The sequence below is a fragment of the Protopterus annectens genome, chromosome 1.part2 (genome assembly GCF_019279795.1).
Source record: "Protopterus annectens isolate FY-2018-M chromosome 1.part2, PAN1.0, whole genome shotgun sequence".
NCBI lineage: Eukaryota > Metazoa > Chordata > Ceratodontiformes > Protopteridae > Protopterus > Protopterus annectens.
In genome coordinates, this window is record NC_056727.1 from 829,759,933 (window position 1) to 829,780,903 (window position 20,971).

General features: G+C 38.9%; 1 protein-coding gene across 2 annotated transcripts in view; it reads left to right on the forward strand.

Moving 5' to 3' along the window:
- The window catches only part of ACTN2 (actinin alpha 2), a 575,275-nt gene that overhangs the window by 520,719 nt on the left and 33,585 nt on the right, over positions 1 to 20,971 (forward strand). The window contains exons 19-20 of one of the 2 annotated variants that reach the window (XM_044059086.1): positions 5,775 to 5,852; positions 6,567 to 6,671. In XM_044059086.1, coding sequence (XP_043915021.1) covers positions 5,775 to 5,852; positions 6,567 to 6,656 — 168 coding nt within the window. In that variant the 3' untranslated portion in view covers positions 6,657 to 6,671. Of the gene's footprint in view, positions 1 to 5,774; positions 5,853 to 6,566; positions 6,672 to 6,778; positions 6,845 to 20,971 lie in introns of those variants that run through there. The other variant, XM_044059081.1, reaches the window with a different exon arrangement.

The following is a 20,971-nucleotide window of genomic DNA, read 5'->3' on the forward strand; positions in this document are numbered from 1 at the left end:
GTTAAGCAAAAAGAAAGCTGTCTACCTTGTATTAAATAAGCTTGTCATAGGGGCTCATCTCATTAAGTTTTCTCAAATCTTTGCAGAAAGTTCCCATTCAGCTCATATCGTTCAACTGTCCAGATTTTCACAGAAAGTCCAGAGATTTGCCTCATATTTTTGGCATGTTCCTCATAAAATTTCTGGTTTTCTAGGGTTTTCTAGAAAATCAGTGCCTTATCATCAATAAATAATAACACAGATTTTAGTTTCAGATTTTATAGCCTTCAGAAAATGCATGCTAACACAAAACCTGTTATTCAAACAACTTTCTAAGTTTGCAGGAAGAATATTTAAAGTCTGTCCCTATTTTTGGGCCCTTGTCCCCCCCATCATTTAAGGCTTTGTCCAGATTTCTTGCACTAAGAGGTTGAGAGCTATAATTCAGCCTTTTTGTGTCTGTGTTTTGAGCTGTAGACACAGAGTTGATGAATATTTTGCTTAAACTGTGGATGGACATCTCCCACTGGCAGTTCGCACAGGCAAGACATTTCTTGCAAACATTGCTCTTATTCACGGATCCTGCTTTTCAGACCTCATTGTTCATGTCTAGCCATGAGTGCATAGCCACTATCAATATGAAAAGTGAATCCATGAAAAGACCTGAGCAATCAATATAAATATGTTGCTGTGATGCAGACAGCTATTTCCAAGGATAAATAAAAAATAAATAAAAAAAAATAATAAAATAAAACACAACAGAATTATCAAAACAATTTAATATGGTTTAGTGATTTAATTTCAAAAGATTGATATTTAGAACAGGCCAGCCCATGCCATAGAAGGATAAAGCCCTAACTACGGCCAAGGCAACCCAGGTTCCATTAGCAGCTTGGGCTGAGGTGCTGGCAGAGAAGGATTGGTGTATATATTCTGGGGGAGGGTATTCATTTAAAAGTTCCATGTGGGGAGATATAGTCCACAGAGAGGAACAGCCCTTGGACATAAACAGGCTAATGCAAGGGATGGTTGAACCAAAGTATAAGTCATAAATAAAAAATTCCCCAGTGGAAACAGTCAATGGCATGATCCTCTAAGATGTCCGTAGGTGCAGGGCTATAGGAGAGGCTGAAGGGGAACAAAAAAGATACTTCTTCAGAACAAATCTACATCTGGAAAAAAAACATTCCTTATATACAAAAGAGTGCATCACATGTCTTTAAAACACCCAGCCATGGCTGTGTATATAAAACAATAACACAACATTGTATATTCCTCATGTTAACATATTTAAAAATATACAAAAAACAAATATTAAAAACATATCACACCAGTTTATAAAACACTCAATTCTAATAACAACCATTTAATAAAATAATAGGTCCAAAAATAAATAGTCGCTTAAAAAAGCAATACCAAGATCACCATAGCACTCTTCATTTAATTACAATCTTGATGCTAATATGGTCATTTAGACTAGGAAATGAGCCAGAATTTGACCACATCTGTCATTGTAATTCCTTAGTTTCAACAAAATTATTAAACACTCTGCCTCTTATGCCCATTCTAACTGAATCTATCACCCAAAATGTAAGGTTTTGAAACTATTACGTATCAGATGATGCTTTCCCAGTGTATTGGTTGCGTTCTTTGTTCTTGTGTATATGTGAAAGCATGTATGTTGCAACAGCTTTCTCTCTCTATCTTCCCCATGTGGAAGCTGTAATAGCTTGACCACAATACAACATATACCACACCACACTGTAGCTACAAGTGCAATGCTGATTAATACCATAAATGTTGTATACAGTTTTCAAGTTTAACAGTGGGCCTTCATATATATATCTACAGTATGGGCACATCTCATATCTTTAAGTGGCTGTAGACTTGTAAGAAACTAAAGAATACAATGGTTGGCTCTTTACAAAATGTCTATCAAACTGTTTCATAAAACAAACTTTAAGCCCGTAGTAACACTGTTGCCTTCTAAAATATTTATTTACTATAATCATTTTATATCAGCAGAATCAACAGAAAATTAAAAAAATCATATTGCTTATAATATTTTTGTATCAGCTAAATCAACTACAAATTCAGTCTGACATGAGTAATTAAAATTAATTGTAGTCTACTTTATCACAATTATTAACATCACTAGTTGTAGACCCCAGGATGGGCTTTAAATCAAAATAATTATTTGTTATTGCTAATCTTGAAGTCATAATGATCTGGTTTTTAAATACCTTCACACTGGCCTTGTAAGACTGACTATCACAATGAAAAAGAATTGACAAAAATCATTTTTTACACACACAGAATGTAAATCAAACAAACTCTTGTGAACATATAATAGAGATATCTAACAAACTAACTTCATATTTATTGTAATATATGATGCAAATTTCAAAAACAAAAATGCTGTCCACGGTTGATTCAGCACAGAGGGAGAGAGAGAAAAGGATTAAAAAAATTCTCACTCTTTTTGTATGAAACTGTAATTTTAAACACAATAAAAACTACAGATTTTGAGCCCTCAGGTATTGTTACAACTACAGATTTTGAGCCCTTGGGTAGTGCTACAATGTGTAACATGTAAAAACAGTTAGTATTTTCACACAGCCTCAAGCAATTGTACTTAAATAATAAAAACAAAAATGAGTATTCTGATACCATGCAGCAGAAGGTAAGCCCTTACATCATATGCCATACACAATTTTGTCTCTTAGTATGTCTGCAAGTCCTTTTCTTAACATGTTGTTCTCATTTACTATGTGTAGCTCTGTTGTATATTCCCATTTGCTACCATACCTCATTTAATTCAATTATGAGATGTAAAAATTGGTCTGCATTATCAAAGGTTTTAAAGTCAAATGCTTATATAAGGGCTCTACAGTCTCTTTGAATGACTACCAAACTACACATTGATGTAAAGTTCTGGCAGCCATTGTATCTAACAACAGTACTATTGTTTTTACCATTCAGTAAATAATGTAGTTCCAATCTCTCAATACAAGTTGTCCAGTTCTCCTAGTAGCATCATAAGCATTAATATGCTCAGTGTGCTCAACTGTAGAACTGTGTCCAGATTCAGCTATTTACATTTTCAAGTTTTCAGGTTTTCCTTCCAAATCAAGATTAACCTTGACACTTGTTTATGCATCCCTTTCAAACCTACTGTTATTCTGTGCCAACACACACTCAAATGGTTGTTGCACTAGTGGTGGTGTCACCAGTGGACAAGTTACAGCTCCTCGATGAGCTGTAACTTGTCACCAGGTATTTGTCACAGGAAATTACTGCCAGTGTCGTTTCTGTTTACAGGACTGGCAGTGAGTCAGTGTCCTTTTTTAACTTTTCCCTTTTCTTTACTATTGTATGACTAAGCAGTTAATATATATATATATATATATATATATATATATATATATATATATATATATATATATATATATATATAAAATAGAAATATATATATAGTTCTACTTCCAAATTTTCAAATCTCGAAAAATACTGAAATAGTCACTCATCCAGTTTCAGGATTTTTTTTTTACTGATATCCATGGTAAATAGAAATTAATCACATTAACTCATATAAATATTTTTTTATTAAAAAAACAGCATATTTTAATGATCATGTAACCTTCCTAGTTGAAGTTGTTAGTAAGCCATTATTATGCTTTCTACATTTTGTTCATTTGTTCCATATTATGACAGTTAATGTTCTACATTTTGGAGATGGGAGGTTGAGAGCTATGAGTTCCACTGTGGCAAGGCTGTGGGAACGAATGACATCTATCCGTAAATGCTGAAGCTAAAACCATTGGACACTGTTGGAGTGTAGTAGTTAACATGCCTTTTTAATGTTGTCTGGAAGACTGGAACAGCACTTTTGCTCTTTGTATGTAAATCAAATTCAGAGCCTCTTCAGAAACAGTCGAGGAGTCTGTACCCAATTAAGAGTGGATCACAGACCCTCTTACCAAACCATTTATGAACACTGGTTTTAAAGTACCTTTGGGGGTAGCATATTCTACAGCTTCACAGCTCTGCTATGAATAGCTTTCCATTCATACAGAGTCTTGGAGATTGGGACAGTAACATGTTCCTGGTTATTTCGAGTGTGCAGGGAGAGATTTGAAAATTTGGTACCTATGGTAGCTGTCATAGCTGTATCATAGTTACATTTGTATATTACATTTAGATTCTCCCTAACAAATCTAAAGTTAATCAGAAAAACCTGTAACTGCTTGAATCTGAATTTATATTTCAGGGACCTAAATTTAAAAATCTGTTTAGTAAAGAATTTCTGAATTCATTCTTGTCTTTTAAACTTTGAACAAGAGTAACTGCAGGCTGCAACAAAGAGCCCTAGATTGGATCTTATGATAACTTTAAACAGGGATATAAGCATCCTTTTATCCCTATTCAGTAGTGTGCACAAAATACCCCTGATGACTGAGTAGCAACTTGTAATAACTGAAGACAAGTTGACTTTAAACTTTAAATATTTATCAGTAACTATTCCAAGATCCCTGACAGAATTTCAGTTGTTTTCTCTTGATTATCAGTAAGTCTGCTGGAATTAATATTTCTATGTGCAGTACAAAAGTTTCTGTATTTCCTAACTACAAAACCATACACACAGTAATTTTATCTGACAAAGCAGTTTACAAAGAAAAAAGACTACTGGAATTAATATTTCCATAAGTGAACAGTGTTTACATGTGAAGTTAATGTAAAGGCAGATCTTTCAAAAGGCTTGCTGCCATGGATCATGGTAGCCCGGCCTACTGCATTCGTAGCCATATGGCTCCATATGTTCTTGCTCTTTTCCATAGTGGCTTGCTTTCCATGTCAACTTTTGTAGCACAGCATCTTGTTTTCCTTTGCTTTGTCAGACAAAATTAATTTGTGAATGGTTTTGTGGTTAGAAAATACAGAAAGTTTTGAACTCTACATAGAAATATCAGTTGCAGTAGACTTTTTGTTTGTAATCCAGAAACATGAGAAAACTTAACTAATATTTCCACTGAATGACAAAGAGTTACTGCTTTGTTTGAATAGTGTAGTAACAGAACACTGCATAACAATTTTGCTATTTACTTCTTAGTCACAAAAATATAGAGAACACCATTAATTAACATCGTCATTGTTGGTAGCCTCTGAAAATGTAACTGGCGGATATTAAATTTAAGCCTAGGGATCTACTACCTATTGAGTGGGGTGTATGTCTTAATGCACTGGAGAATTTCTGTAAGGCAGTTAAATTCTTGTCACGTAGTAAGGTAACCTAATAATCAACCCATTTTCATGGGCCTGCAGTTTCTGGTGAAAGTGTTTGCATTAGTACTACATACAGCATATTATCAGTGCAGTTGTAAGAGTAGTTTGTTTTCTTACGTTTTAACTTATGATTTCATCTACATGTTGGGTTCTAGAAGATTAATGATTGTGGTTTGAGCAAATCAATTGAGAAAATGAAATACAAGAGTTAATTCCTTAAAAGCATTACTTCATTGAAGCTTAATTACTGTGTTTCTATCAGTAAAAAATACAAGTGACCAATTAAATTAACATATGCTTTATATAAAAATAACAGCTCTGCGTGAAAATAAATGGTATGACTAGATCTCTCCAGCATGTTGTCTTTGTTTTGCAGCCTTAAACTGAAGTTAACATTTTATTCAAAACACAAATATAATGCTGCATGCCTTTCAAAGTAAGAATCTGGTTTCAAAACTAACATGCATTTCCTTTGCATGCTGTCCTCGTTTCTAACTATGATACAATACTAGGATGACTTTGGCACAGTACGACCTGAAGAATTCAAAGCCTGTCTCATCAGCCTTGGGCAAGTTGGAAATGATCAACAGGTAGCTATTAAACACAACTTCTATAGCCATATGGACAAAGCAGTGGTTGCCTCAGAATACAGACCAGAAAATGTGAAAAGGTGTAAATGTTTGTACGTATTTGTCTTCTGTAATGTATTTTACAGTGTACTACCTAAAATAATACTGTAAAAAAAAGAGTAAGCTGTGTCAAAAGCAACATACCACTGAAATGAGCTCTGATATGATTGCGAACTGTGGGAGAATAAAGAATGAAACAGTCCCCTAAGTATGTTGAAGTGAATGCAAAGACAATTCATTGATAGCACTATTTATCTGCAAGGCTGTTACAAACAGTATATTTCAATGAGTTTCAGGAAGAGAGCCAAGTATTGTGTAATCATATTTGTAAATATATATCTAGAGTTTAATAATTTAACATTTATCTAAAATGAGAAAGTATTATATTTTCAGGGTTAAATGCTGTGATTTATATCTTAGTTCTTTATACATATGTGCTTTTAATAACAAGTAGATTTCTTCCTCCTATTAGCAGCAAACAGATTATGCCCATTAGGCACTTAAGAGTAGAATGTTTTCTCTAAATTTACTGGAATTTTATAATGTAACCCATTGACCATCTGTTGACAAAGTAAGCAATGGCACTAAATATCTTTCCTTCCGTTTCTTCTTCTTCTGTGTTTGTGTCTCCCCTTCCTTTTCCATGTTGCCCTTTGATGTCTGTCTTTGTGTTAGCTACTTCCCCTTCTCGCTGAACCAATGGTGATTCTGTTTGTGACTTTCACACCTACCTCCATGGGGACCCCACTTATCCTTGGGCTTTAATGGACCTTCCACTGCTGAATCATCCTGCCCTACTCTCCCTGTGTACAAATGGAACTCTGGCTGCTCTCCTTCTGCTGTACCTTCAACCCAACCTGATGTTCCTTTACTGCTTTAACTTGTAGAAGAAGCAAGGAATGATGGACACTGATGATTTCAGAGCTTGTCTAATCTCAATGGGCTATGATCTGGTATGAGTTTGTTTTTTCTCTTACAGTGATGACAAATTGGAGATGAAATGTGTGTGTGTCTATAATGTACAGGGCAGAAGTACTGTTTCAGCAAAATGAATTTAGACAGGGACTGTGGTAGCTGTGGTAACTGGGGAGGGACAGAAATGAACACCTGACAAATTACTGTCATATTGTGAGATAAGAATTTGGCAGTTTAATGGAACATATTAAGGATATCAGTTGTTAGGAAGATTCATTCTATACTTCTGGGTATGATTCCCTCAGACTTCCTTTGTCTGCACTGTGATTCAAGAAAGTCAGTTATCCAGGTGAGGTATTGCTCCTAGGTCATTCTCATAAAGAGGCATTTGTGCCTAGTGGATTTAAACACCATCAGAAGCAGCCAAGCAGCAATGTGACCTACTCAAATACAAATAACTGGGACCACCAGTATTACAGTCCATATTCTTTTGTACATTGCCAGTTACTGACAGCTAACTTAAACAATTAGAGGAACAGTAATAAGTAACCATTTGAAATGTCGGGACCCACTGCAGCATGTCCTGAAATACGGGCACTGAATGGCCACATGATCAGACTTGTATATGCCAAGATGCCATTTCCCAGAATATTCCCTTTCCTCCAAGGTATGGTGGTCTCAGAGTGGCTATATATAAGTTCGGTTGGTGAGCAGTAGAGGCCCCCCCCCACAAAAAGATGTTTTGGGGAGAAGAGCAATTTATAATGAAATTTGCTTTTCTCCAGGTCTTCAGTCTTTTTTATTTTTTGGCTTTTCGGCACTCATCATTTCAAGTGTCAACATTTCAATAGGGAGCCTTATAATGACCTGCTTTCCTGTACACCAGTCCAGAACAGCAGAACCAGCTCTTAACAGTATTTCAGGAACCATAGTCCAAACTTCATTCAACCATATTTCCTTCTCTCATCTCAGTCTTAAGACAGGTTGCATCTTATACTTAGTGGGAGTGATAGCTACCAGTTAGCTGAGCAGAAGTTAAGGTAAAGATAAAACTTGTCCCTATTCTGACTGGAAGGAAAAACTTGTATGTAAAGAAATTCTAAAAAGTGAAAAATGTCACATAGTGTAAATCTGAAAATGTAGTATTTATTTTCAGTGAAGGAATGTAATTTTTAATAAATAAATTGTTCCTGTGGCTTGAGTTTGAAAAATTTTGTTAGGATGCTTGAAGCAACATACCTTGAAGGTTACAGGAAGTGATTTTCATCAGAATGCTCTCTTGATGTTGTTTTAGTACCTGTTCAACGTTACAATAAGGTCAGTAATCTATTTGTTAAATGTATAATCTTCCAGCTCTATTGATATAGTGGGCTGAATTCCAGACTATGGACTAGATGCTCCAAGTTCGATTAGTGGCTTGGACATCTGTTGGAGCGGGTGTGGGAGGGATAGGAGTGCCTATCCTCTAGAGGGGGGTAATTGGCAGACTAAAGCCATCCAGTAATCTAATGCCTTGAAAGATCAGCTGTGTCAATAGGACAACCCAGGAGTGGGTGTTTGCCACCAAGCTGCAAAATGGTAGCCATCATCATGGGTACACAGACGCATTCACTTGCAAGCAGATAGCATAGTGGCTCTCACAATTATTTTAGTTATTTGTCTTTTGCCGAAGAGAACAGTTAGGGTCCATACTAGAAAATGGCCTCATTTCTAGAATGCCAGCTGAGGCACAGACCAACCCCTGAGGCTGCCCATATGATGGCCTACCTATAGACCAGCTCTCACCCTCACTGGGAAATACCTAGAATGGGGAAATGAATGGGTCTGGCTGATAGGGGACCCATAGTGGTTAGCAGATGCAGTGGGAAATGCATATAAAAATGAATAAACTGATATTTTTACTATTTTATAGCCTATGAATAGTCACTAAGTGCTGCTTTCTCTTATTCTTACCTAACATTTTATGACATTAATGCTTTTTCCAGGACATTTGTTTAACAGAATAAAACTGGAATCAGCAATGCTACATAATATCTACACTATACAGGATAATATATGATCTTTTATCCTTAAGAGGTCTGAGTCTTCACCCAAAGATCAGTGTGATTATGGTTTGAAACTTTAGACACACATCTAAGAGGTTCATTATCACAGCGACCTTAAGATGCCTATACATAATTGCTAATGGTGGAGAGCTGTGCATTGTCTTTTACAGTGAATAGTACAATATAAGTATTTTCTTAACATTTAATACAAATTTTTCCATTTTTAATCACGTTTCAAGAAATGACAACATGCCAACTGTCTGTAGTAAACATAAACATCTGTGTAAATCTAAGAACATATATTACATGTATAAATCTAGGAAAATATATTACATTACATATTGGTTTGTTTGTGTCTTTCTGCTTTTCCAGGTTAGGGGTCGCCACAGCGGAACTCCGGTCCGCTAATGATTGGCAGTTGATTTTTACGTACCGGCTTGCCAGGCCTGACGCACAACCTTCAACGAAGGTACGCCCATTCACGCATGTCTCCATGCAGAAGACGCTCTAGCTGAGAATCGAACCAGACAGCGTCTTACTATGAGGCGACAACGCTACCGTAGCACCACCACCGCGGGTTCATTACATTACATATTGGTAATGATGAAAAAAGTCCTGATTGTCTGATCTGTTCCTTTTTTTGTGTAGCTAATACATTATAATTTCCTAAACCCTGCCTTTCTGAAGCCCAAAATCTTGTTTAGGTACCCTTACAAGCATCTGTGAAGTCATCATTCATAATTTCTATTGGACGTCTGTTCTACATTTCCATTATTCCTTCATACACAAAGTACTCTCTAATGTCTATACTCAAATTTGTGTTTTCAGTCTGACACTTGTCTTATTTCTCTCCTCTCTTTCCTTTTTAAATTTATACCCCCACACTGTCACTTCATCAGCGCATGTACTCATGTCATACTCTGTCTTTCCCTTACTAACTCCAGTTAAAATGTTTAAATCTTCTAGTCTCTAACTTGCTTTCCTTTTCCACTAACCCCCTTATTATGATGATACTTTCTTCCAGATCCTGTTGACTAGCTTGATTTCCCACTCTCTACAATGGCGCAAGAACTGTACTTAGTACTTTACAGTGTTCTAACAGAGAATCTATAGGTCAGTAGTACAAATTCTGTACTTAGTCCGTCCTTCTAATGAAATGCCCTCTCATTGTTCTGGCCAGAGCTTTTGGTTTGCATATGATAATTAATTTCTGTACTTACTACCACCCCAAGGTTCTTTTCCTTTTCTGTATGTTCAAAGTAATAGCAAACAGATTGCATTTCACCTTGAGGCTGGTCTACACCAAGTGAAGTATCTTTTACTACACTGCATTAAACCTCATTTGCTATACCTGCCTAGTCTGCTAGCCTTTACACCCATTTATAGACTTACACCTCCACCAACGCCACTCCCATGATTCCATCTGTATTGGTATAGTTTGCAAACAGGTCACTCATGTTGTCAATGCCCCTCATCTTTTCTGACTTCATTTGAAAATACCAAAAAGCACTGGGCCCGGGACTTGCTCTAATTGGACCTTGCTCACACCTCTCTTTCTGTTGGTAGGATGCCCATAACCACTACTGTTTGTTTTCTGGAACTGAGTTACTTTTCCACTCACTCTTTAGTTTCTCTCTATGCTAAGCTTTTTCAACTGCCATATCAATCTTCTGTGCATGACTGGTTCAGAGTTCTGACTGAAATCTAAATATACATGCGCAAAGTGCCCCTTGCCAAGTTCTGGCATATCCCAGTCTTAAAAATGGATCATCTTGGACTGGCCTGACTTCTTGAACACAAACCTGAGTGGATCATCATGCTTTTAGACTGTTTACTTCTAGAAGACCAGATGTTGTGCTCCTCTCAGTACCCTGTCCAATACCCTTCTTTCCCAGTGAGGCAGGGTTACAAGTATGTCACTTCCAGTGTTAGCTGTTGTGTTCACTTTGTGAAGCAGTATCACAGTGGCTTATTTCCAGTGCTCTGGAACCTTGCTTTTGCTAAGCAACAAATCAAAGCCAATTGGTATGGGATCTACAAGAAAACCAGCTAGATTCCTCAGGATTCCAACAAGTATACCATCAGGCCCTTGTGCTTTGTCATGTCTGAAGGGTATGAGGCCATCCTTTATCTATTTACCACCATGGCTCTCTTCCCTCTTTCTCCATATAAAGAATCAGGTTGAACTTTGTAAAAATGTCTGCTTTGTTGATCTCTGAAGCTCTGTTTTTACGCCATTCACTTGTGCTTCTAATAAAACCTTTCTTCCTCTCTTTGATTCTTCTTGATAACTTCCTTTCCAGTTTTTCTTTAGCCAGGCTTACAGTGTTTGATTACATTCCATGATTTCCTCATACTTCTCTCTGCTTTCCTCCACTGTCTTTATCAGTGCTTGGAATGTCCTTTTATTTGCTCCCAACATCTCCATTGAACTAAATCAGTCCCTTTCTTGTCCTTGATTTGGATTTTCCACCTACGTACATACTTACTTACATGCATGCATACATGCATACAGAAATTTCAAACATGGGCAATAATGCCTTTCTAGCTTACCAGTATACCTACACAGTTGTTCCCCATAATAAGTATCCAGGTTATTTTTAAAATATTTAAATTAGTGCATGCTTTAATGTAATTTGGTAGTCTATTCCATGCATCAGCTACTTTCACAGAGAACCAATTAGTACACCTCTCATTCCTATATAATCTTATATTATACCTAGTCCCTTGTTTATGAATGTTTATAAATATATATATATATATATATATAGAGAGAGAGAGAGAGAGAGAGATACTTAATCCTAATCAAGAAATTATTTATTCTTTTATTTATATTCCCAGTGTTGCCTCAAACATTTCTTCTAGTCTTCACTTCATATGGCTGCCTGCCTTTTCCCTCCATGATAAAACATACAGTGGTATGATCACTGTGGCCCAGGGGTGTAATTCAACATACACCAAGAGTATGCATGACAAATTTCTAATAAACTGGTTTCCTTTCCAGTCCCTCCTCTAATGGGTGAACAAGTGGAATTTATATTTAATTGCATGTTTTTTGTGAGGATTCAGACTACTGGACGCCAAAGTGACTTTGAGGGCTTCTATTGCTTATTCTTTGCATTGCATCTCTCATTATTCATTACTGACAGTGGCTCAGAGAGTTAAACATTCATCTTTGATACCAGGAAGGTCAGAAGGCTATGAATTCTATCCCAAACCAGGCATTTGGATTCATGTTTCACTACTGACACTGCACTGTTTCATTAAGGGGTGTTGTACTCCTGAGGTACCATTATTTGGATGAGACATTATATCAAGGTCCCATCTGCATGAGTCGGTTGTAGCTTAGGCAGATATTAAAGATGTTAAGACATTTATCAAATAAAATACAAAAATTCCCCATTTATGTAAATATGACCTGGGGTCTACCCTAAAAATAGGCTCGAAGTCTAATGGGAAGAATGACCTGGTCCAAAGAAGTAAGTAAACAAATAAATGGTCTCTGAAGAACCAAATAATGTCCACAGCAAATAACCAGGACTTATATAGTGATACCTATTCCAGTGCTTTATGTAACTCTACATAGCATTTGGCTGCTCTGTTCAATTTCTTAACTTTAATTTCCTGTAATAAGTGCCTGATTTTCAGTGAAACACAGTCTGATGATTTGGACCCTGTCTGGGGTCTTAGTTTTGAAGTTTCATTTGTAGTTGTGAGAGAACTGTGCACTACTGCTAGATTTGAGCCTCATTTCATCATTTACTGCGTTATTTTCTCCATAAACAATGTTACTGGCAAATTTCTATATAGTCTGGTGCCTTCTATTATGGTAGAATTGCAGTACTGGGAGTATTGTAAATTCTGTTCCAGGACTGATATGTCAGTGCTTTTACAGATGTTTATATTCCAGTTTTTCTGCTAGAGTTGCATATTATGCTTACCATGTACCTGTTCAAAGCTGCATTCCACTACATTTCTCCTCCTTCTTCTGTGCGTGAGGCCCAGCTCCCAGTGAGACATTAAGCTAAAGTTTCAGAAGTTCTAACCTTTCTGAGATCATTGCCCTGTATCTCAGAGTCATAGGACTAGAACCCCAATATTGGCTTTATTTGATTGGCTCCCTCTCTAGCAACCCTGCTACATGTAACACATGTTATTTTATGCAAGAATTGGAGGTGTAGAAAGGCCTAAATTGTGAGAAACAAGCTTTTCATCAAAAAGGAAAGAAAAAAGTTTTTATTTCAATGTTGCTTAAATACTTTAAGTTGCACTTATAGTGGCCTGCATGGTGATACTTTTTCTGTACTTTACTGTTTGTTTCTCCAAGTTTTAGCCAAAAAAAAGTTATCTGTTTGCATTTTTTAGTTTGATATGGGATCTTAGTCTTATAGCTTCATTTGCAGTTCTGGAGAGATTGTGAATTACTGCAAGATCTTAGCATTGTTTATTTGTTATACTACACTTCTATCTCCACAAGTAAAATTACCTGTAAAAGCTAGATATTTGTATTTTGAAACCTGTCTGCAGCCTTAGTCTTGAAGTGTCAATTGCAATTGTGGTAGAAATGTGCACTACTGCCAGATTTGAGCCTCATTTAGTCATGTATTACTTTGCTTTTCCATAAGCAGTGTTACTGATACATTTCTGAATAGTCTGGTGTCTTCTATTGTGGCAGAACTGCAGTAGTGGGAGTATTGTAAATTCTGTTCCAGGATTGATATGTCAGTGCTTTTACAACTGTTTTTGTTCCAGTTTTGCTGCTAGAGTTGTATATTCTGCTTATAATTTACCTGTTTAATGTTGCATTCCAGTGCATTTCTGTTCCCCATTATTGGTGCATGCCCCAGCACCCACTAAGACATTAAGCTAACATTTTTGAAATTCTAACCTTCCTAGGGTCATTGACCTGTAGCTCATAGTCATAGGACTAGAGCTTCAATATTGGTTTTATGTGACTGGATTCCCCTCTAGCCAGCCTGTTTCTTGTAGTTTGAATTTTTTCCCAACCATCTCACCTTTTTCCTGTTGTGATTTTAAAAATCTGTGTCTTTGAGTTCCGCCCCTTAAGGTAATCTGGTTTCCAAAGTCCCTCCCTCCTCATTTCATTGCTATTTTCTGTCGTGTAAACTATTTAAGTACTTTTACCATCCATTGTTTTCCACAGGTCCATTATACTGAGTGCCCACCCAGCAAACCAGTATTGCTCTTGAGTAAATCACATCTACTAAAAATTGTCTCCTTCTCATTTTCTCAGAACTCCCATCTGCTTGGCATCATCATCACAATCTGAGAGTGTCCTGAATTAATCTTGTACCACTCTTGGCAGATAAGAGATTTATTTTGCACTTCAGTTTATTGTTTTAGAATGCTACTGCTTTATTTTTGATTTGTTGATTTTGCTCTTTAAATAATTTCAAAGGTTTCTAATGCTTAAAATCACCTTGTCCATGTAGTTCAAGTTGTTTTGTGGTAGCATTACACTCCTGAGTAATTGTTTTTGCATTTTTACATTAAAAGGCTGGGTTACTCCATCTAGTGGCAGTAGGTGGTGGTCTAGTCTGGTCCATCTGAGTTGGGAAACACATAGAAAAGCTCTAAGTGCAGTTGTTTTATTGGCCAGAGAACTTAGAAGCCAGTTTCCTGTGTTTTAAGCACCAGCATAAATTTGGAGTATTTCTGCACCACTGCCAATCATGCAGAGGTTGTTAGTACTGCCTTGTATAGACACACAGAAACCAACTTTTCCCTAGAAAACATCCTATGAAACTGTACCGGTAACTTGATGAGTGCAAAGCAACTACTTTGCATAATGATTAGTGTAGAGTAGCTAACTTGTATGCTGACCAGCACTGCCACTTGAATTCAGTATTAGCTTAGTCTAGTATCTGCCCCAAAATAACCCTTGGGCAGCCCACTATTAACCTATTGTGCGCTCCAACCTTGTAGCTCACCCAATAAAGTACCTGACATTATGGATTTATACTTTCCCAGTTTTTCCATCTAATCCTCAAAGTAACAAATACAGTATGTGTGAGATATATAAACACATTGTCTCTAGAGGCAAAACTCTCACATACAAACACTCATAATAACATTCTGGTTGTCAGAAACACACACATACTACATCCACCACACATAGTTCAGACTCCGCACATAGATCTACTTATGCTGAGGCACTTAAATTAAATCTTCCCTCACCTCAAATACCTCCCTTACATTCCATTTGCAAAACTTATCCTCAGCAAACCCAAAAGCACGAAACAGAAATACAGTTAACACTGCACATACAGCACACCCGGTAGAGCCCAAACTAGCAAGCCTATAAGGCAAGCCAGTACACTACCCAGGACTCCAGTCATAGAGGACTTCATTGCATGACATACTGATGCACCACTCAGCAAGATGAACAAGGAGAAAATAATGGTCAGTTGCCTATCTGGGGCCAGGATCCATCATTATACACGTGCAGTCAAGTCATTGCACCAGAGGTACCAGTATGACTGAGTCATAGTCCATAAAGGTGTAAATGACCAGAGATGTATATGAGGAGAGACATTATGGAGCTCTCATTCTATGTGTCACAGGCCTCATGTGCCTAGCATTGAGCAGTATTCTACCTCCACCAAGGATGATGCACAGTATGAACAAAAGATGATTGACTTTAATGGTTGGCTTAGTTTATGGTGTCATTCTAGGGAGATACAGTATTTGTCAGTGTGAGAGGACATGGTAAAAAAAAGATAGTTTTGTCAAGAATGGTCTTCACCTGCCCCCCCCCCCTCTAGGCTTTCAGATATTGTCTAAAACATTGTCCTCCCCCCCATAGAGCCTTTTTTAGGCAATGCCAAATTGACAAACCTTCCAATATAACAAAATCTACCTAAGAAAATCTAAAGGCGTTACTGCTCTGTATTAGTAGTCTAAACAAGAAGCTCCACTCCCTTCAAACTCCCCTCACTTTGGAAAAATGCAGACATCTGTGCAGTTACTGAGACATAGTTTAAAACTGCTGTTAATACATTTCAGTGTCTAACACACATTTAGACCAGCAACTGCACAAACAGGGACTGAAGTTGGATGTGTTTTGACCTACATTAGCAATAGGCATACCTCTAGGTTGTTTAAAAAGGATGGCGCACTGGAGTTTCTCCATGTCTAGATTACCATAGACAAAGCCCATACCATATTCTAGCAAGCTCTAGGCCACCCTCTATGATCTATGAAACCCATAGCTCATATTTAGACCTGTTGTTGACACTAACCATTCAAGAAAATGCCATACTTATGGGGGACTTTAATTATCCTTCTATAATTTGGAAATACTACTTGACCCCATATTTGCAAGTGCAGAGATTCTATGACTTTGTAAACACAAACAGCCTGGACCAGTAAATGCATATACCTACTACAGCTACAAGCATATTGGACTTGGTACTCACAAATATGGGATAACACTGTATCCCCCAGTGTCATGTCATGTCTGGTAAGGTCAGACCACCAAGCTGTCCCTTCAAAATAAGAATCAATTCTGTAACCCCAAAAAACCCTGTAACAGTTAGAAACTACTCCAAGGCAAACCACCTTTTAATAAGTGATAACCTCTCAAAATTTCAAGCCCCCACCAAACCCAGATAATACTACAGCATATGTGGAATTATTCACAGAAGTTCTGTACAGCAAAAAAAAAAAAAATCCTTGGTTCCCGCCTTTACTGAACTAGAATAGTCCAGTCTTCAGGTATTGCTGATCTCTGGGCTGTGTCATAGTTCCTGTGTTGCCCATATCCTTATTTGGATAGGAGGAAGCTTCTTTGTTCACCAGTGAGAGTGGGGAGCTCTGAACAGCCTATCTGTCCCTTGAGGAGTGGTTCCAGCCCAGTGACTTGTAGCTTATTGGCCGTTTTGGGCCATTTCCTATCTCTTTCTAACCCCCTGCTTTAAAGCCAGCTTTAGTGTGCTTTTGCGCTTGTAATTTAAAGTTTGTCCTGTTTGTTGCATTTACCTGTTGAGGCTACACACTCAAGTGCGCTAGCCTATGTTATATATTTATTGCATTTTTTCTGCTGTTTGTTGCAAAAAAGAAAAAAATATATCCTTGTTTCCCATCTTTCCAGAACTAGAGTAGTCCAAATACAGGCTTTGCTGTATTCTGGACTTTTGGAAAGTTCCTGTGTTGCACATTTCCTTTCTTGGATAAGGGGAGGCTTCTTTGTTCACCAGTAGCAGTGGGGAGCTTGGAGCAGACTATCTATCCCTGGAGGTGTGTTCCCAGCACAAGAATCTGGTAGTTCCTGTGTTGCCCATTTCCTTTCTTGGATAGAGGGAGGCTTATTTGTTCACCAGTGGCAGTAGGGAGCTTGGAGCAGCCTATCTATCCCTGGAGGAGTGTTCCCAGCACAAGAATCTGATAGTCTGTTTGTTGCAAAAAAGAAAAAAATATGATCCTTGTTTCCCATCTTTCCTGACCTAGAGTAGTCCAAATACAGGCTTTGCTGTATTCTGGACTTTTGGAAAGTTCCTGTGTTGCCCATTTCCTTTCTTGGATAAAGGGAGGCTTCTTTGTTCACCAGTAGCAGTGGGGAGCTTGGACCAGCCTATCTATCCCTGGAGGAGTGTTCCCAGCACAAGAATCTGGTAGTCTAGTGGCAGTTTTGGGCCAATTTTTAGCTCTTTCAAGTCCTCCTGTATAAAACCCGCTTTAGCGCGGCTTTGCGCGATTTTGCGCATAGAGCAGCATCGGGCAGTGCCGCTTAATTGGGTTTAAACCATTCTCGGCTCCACAAAGTCTGCTCTTCACTTTTTCCCTTAGAACTGATCTAATTCTCATAATAAACACCCTATTCCCACTCTAAAGCCTGGCACTTGCTCACTAAAGCAATTATATAAGTCAGCACTAAAAAATTAAAAGCACTACACCCTCACAGACTCCCCTTGAGTACTTTGTTCCCCATTGGCCCTATTTTTCAATTATATAGGAAATCTCAATACTATTCTAGCATGTCCAAAGGTCAGTTGTCAATCTCCTCTCCGGTCCAGCTGGTGAATCTGGGAATCTTGAGGCAATGTTACAACTGCCTCATGTACACAGACAACCCTCTCCTCCTCCCAACAAATTTCAACACGTGAGAGATGCAACCATATAGCCAAACTGGAGGCTAAGCTCTCTCAACTCAGTACTAACCAGTCAGGAGGAGAAGGAAACCACACTCACTACAATTCCAGTCTCACATAGACCTACCACGACAGCAAACCAAACACATAAACACACAAAAACATACTCGGAGGCTCTAAATAAAAATCTGCCTAAGCAGCAGAGACCTCCAAAGCAGACACCCAAGCAACCGCTACCCCAAAACTAAACACGTGCAACACATAGCTCACAAAGCCAGTGTGCCGAACAGTCACAGCCCTTAAGGCTAAACAACACACCTGATACACTTGTAATAGGTGACTCTATCGTCAGGCACACTGACGTCCCGCTCACTAGGCTGAACAAGGAGAAGGTCACAGTGAGCTGCTTGTAGGATCCGCCACATAACACAAGCACTCAGGTCACTCCAAGGCAAGTACAAATATGACTCAGTCATTGTCCATGCTGGTGTGAATGACCTGAGATGTACCTCCCTGGACTACATGAAAAGAGACATAGAGGAGCTCTCTGAGCATGTAGCCCTGGCCGGTATGACCCTGACCTTGAGTAGCATCTTACCCTCACCAAGAATGATGCCACAATATGAAGACAGGATGATCAATTTCAACAACTGGCTTAAGTATTGGTGTCATTCAAAGGGGATCCAATGCCTGTCTGCCTGGGATGACATGCTCGACAAGCCACGATGCTTCGCTAGGGACGGCTTGCACCTGTCACCCCTGGGCTTTCGGATATTGGCAAAGGCTCTTGCCACCCCCATAGTGCCTTTTTTAGGCAAGGCTCAAAAGACAAACCCACCTCCATAGGTATCACAAGGGATAAGAAACTAAGAGTAATGCTACTCAACGCCAGAAGTCTAAACCTCAAGATGCATGCACTCAAAACTCTCCTTAGCATGGAGAACATCGATATTGGTGCAGTAACAGAACCCCAGCACTACCAGGTTATACCTCATACCATGTTTTTCGGCCCCAAAACTTGGACCAAACCACAAAAGGAGAGGGAGTATCAATATTCATCAAAGATATGGAACAACTTGCTGCCACTCCCACAAGAGGGGAAAACATACTGGACCTGATCATCACCAACATGGGGACTCTATGCTCCAGACCAGAAGTGTATCCCTCACTGGTAAGATCAGACCATAAACTAATCTCACTTGATATTCACATCCCAACCCCAGCCCCTGCCCAGAAAACCACAGTGAAAAACTTCTCTAAAGCAAATTTCACACTCCTCAAAACTGATGTGGAATCCTTCAAAGCCCCCAGGCCTGTGGAAAATACGTCCCAGACCGCAGAATCCTTTATAAACGCATTCTATGAACACCTTCAGGAATGCATGGATCATGCAATCCCAAATAAAACCAAGACCCAATCCTCCAAAGTTAGGTGTCCTGTCTGGTGGACCCCAGACATAAACAAACTATACAATAGAAGGAGGAAGCTACTACATGATAGAGCAAAATCCCAAAAAGGGAAGGCATCTCTGATCAGTATTAGCAAAAAACTATGAGCACTCATAAAATCGTCTAAGGCCAGCTTCGAGAGAAAAATTGCACAGGACACTAAGGATAATCACAAGGCTTTCTTTAGTTATGTTAGGAACCTGGGTGGGAATTCCCAGATATGCTCAGAATTAGTCCAAAATGACAAAAAATACACCGAACCCACAGACATTGCCAACATCCTAGCTGACAGGTTCAGTGCAAACTTCTCCCCCCCTTCCCCACCAAAAGGGCAAATATCTATCCCAGCAGAGTGCTGCCCCCCTAACATCTCAGATGCTCAGGTAAGAGCCGCCCTCTCCAAAGCAAAAAACACAGCATCAATGGGACCAGACGGTGTCCCGGGCTGCGTCCTACATGAACTCCAAGAAGAACTAAACCCAAACATAAAACTACTGTTCAGTCTCAGCCTTACTACAGGATATGTTCCCAAAGAGTGGCGTACAGCAACAGTGGTCCCTCTCCACAAAGGTGGTGCCTCAATGGATCCTGGAAACTATTGCCCCATAAGCTTGACTAGCTTGGTCTGCAAAGCTATGGAAAGGATCATCATGGACCTCATAAATAAAGATATTGGGGACCTACAGACACTGGATCCTACCCAGTTTGGCTTTGTTAAGGGCAGATCCTGCCTCTTAAACCTGGTAGATTTCTTTGAAACAGTCACCAAGGCCATTGATGAGGGGAAGGTGGTCCACACAGCCTACCTGGACCTTGCAAAAGCCTTCAATACAATACCCCACTCGGGCATTATAGATAAGTTCACCAGCTTAAATATAAACCCCTATGTCACTAGATGGGTTGCAAACTGGCTCAAGGACAGAACCCACATGGTTAGAATTGCTGGAGCCATGTCAGACTCCAAACCAGTTACAAGTGGCATCCCACAAGGCTCAGTCCTGGGACCTCTCTTGTTCGGTATACATTTCTTGGAGGTACAGGCTATCATGGAAGGACTGTGGCTGACCAAGTTCACAGATGACTGCAAACTGGGTGCCATAATAGACTCTCCAGCCGACACAAGCATCCTACAAAAGGGCCTCATAGAAACAGACAACTGGTGCCAGAGCCATGGCCTCAAGCTAAATGCCAAAAAGTGTATAGTCATCCCCTTTGGCAAAAACAAAGTGCCCACAAATTACCACATAGGTGGTAATCCATTAAGTACGGAAGAAGTAATTAGGGACCTGGGGACCCAAGTTGATAGCGATCTCTCATTTGACAACCACGTGGCCAAAGTGGTTAGAAAAATATTTTATGTAGCCCACCTAATCATGAAGGGATTCACATCTAGATTGGGGAGGTCATCGTGCCTCTTTACTCATCCCTCATCAGGCCCATAATTGAGTACAATGCCCCTTTTGGGATGTACCTTACCAGACACCTGCAGCAACTGGAAAGACCCCAAAAGTACCTCACCAAGAGGATCAAAGGTCTCAAACAGATGCCATATGCTGCCCGGT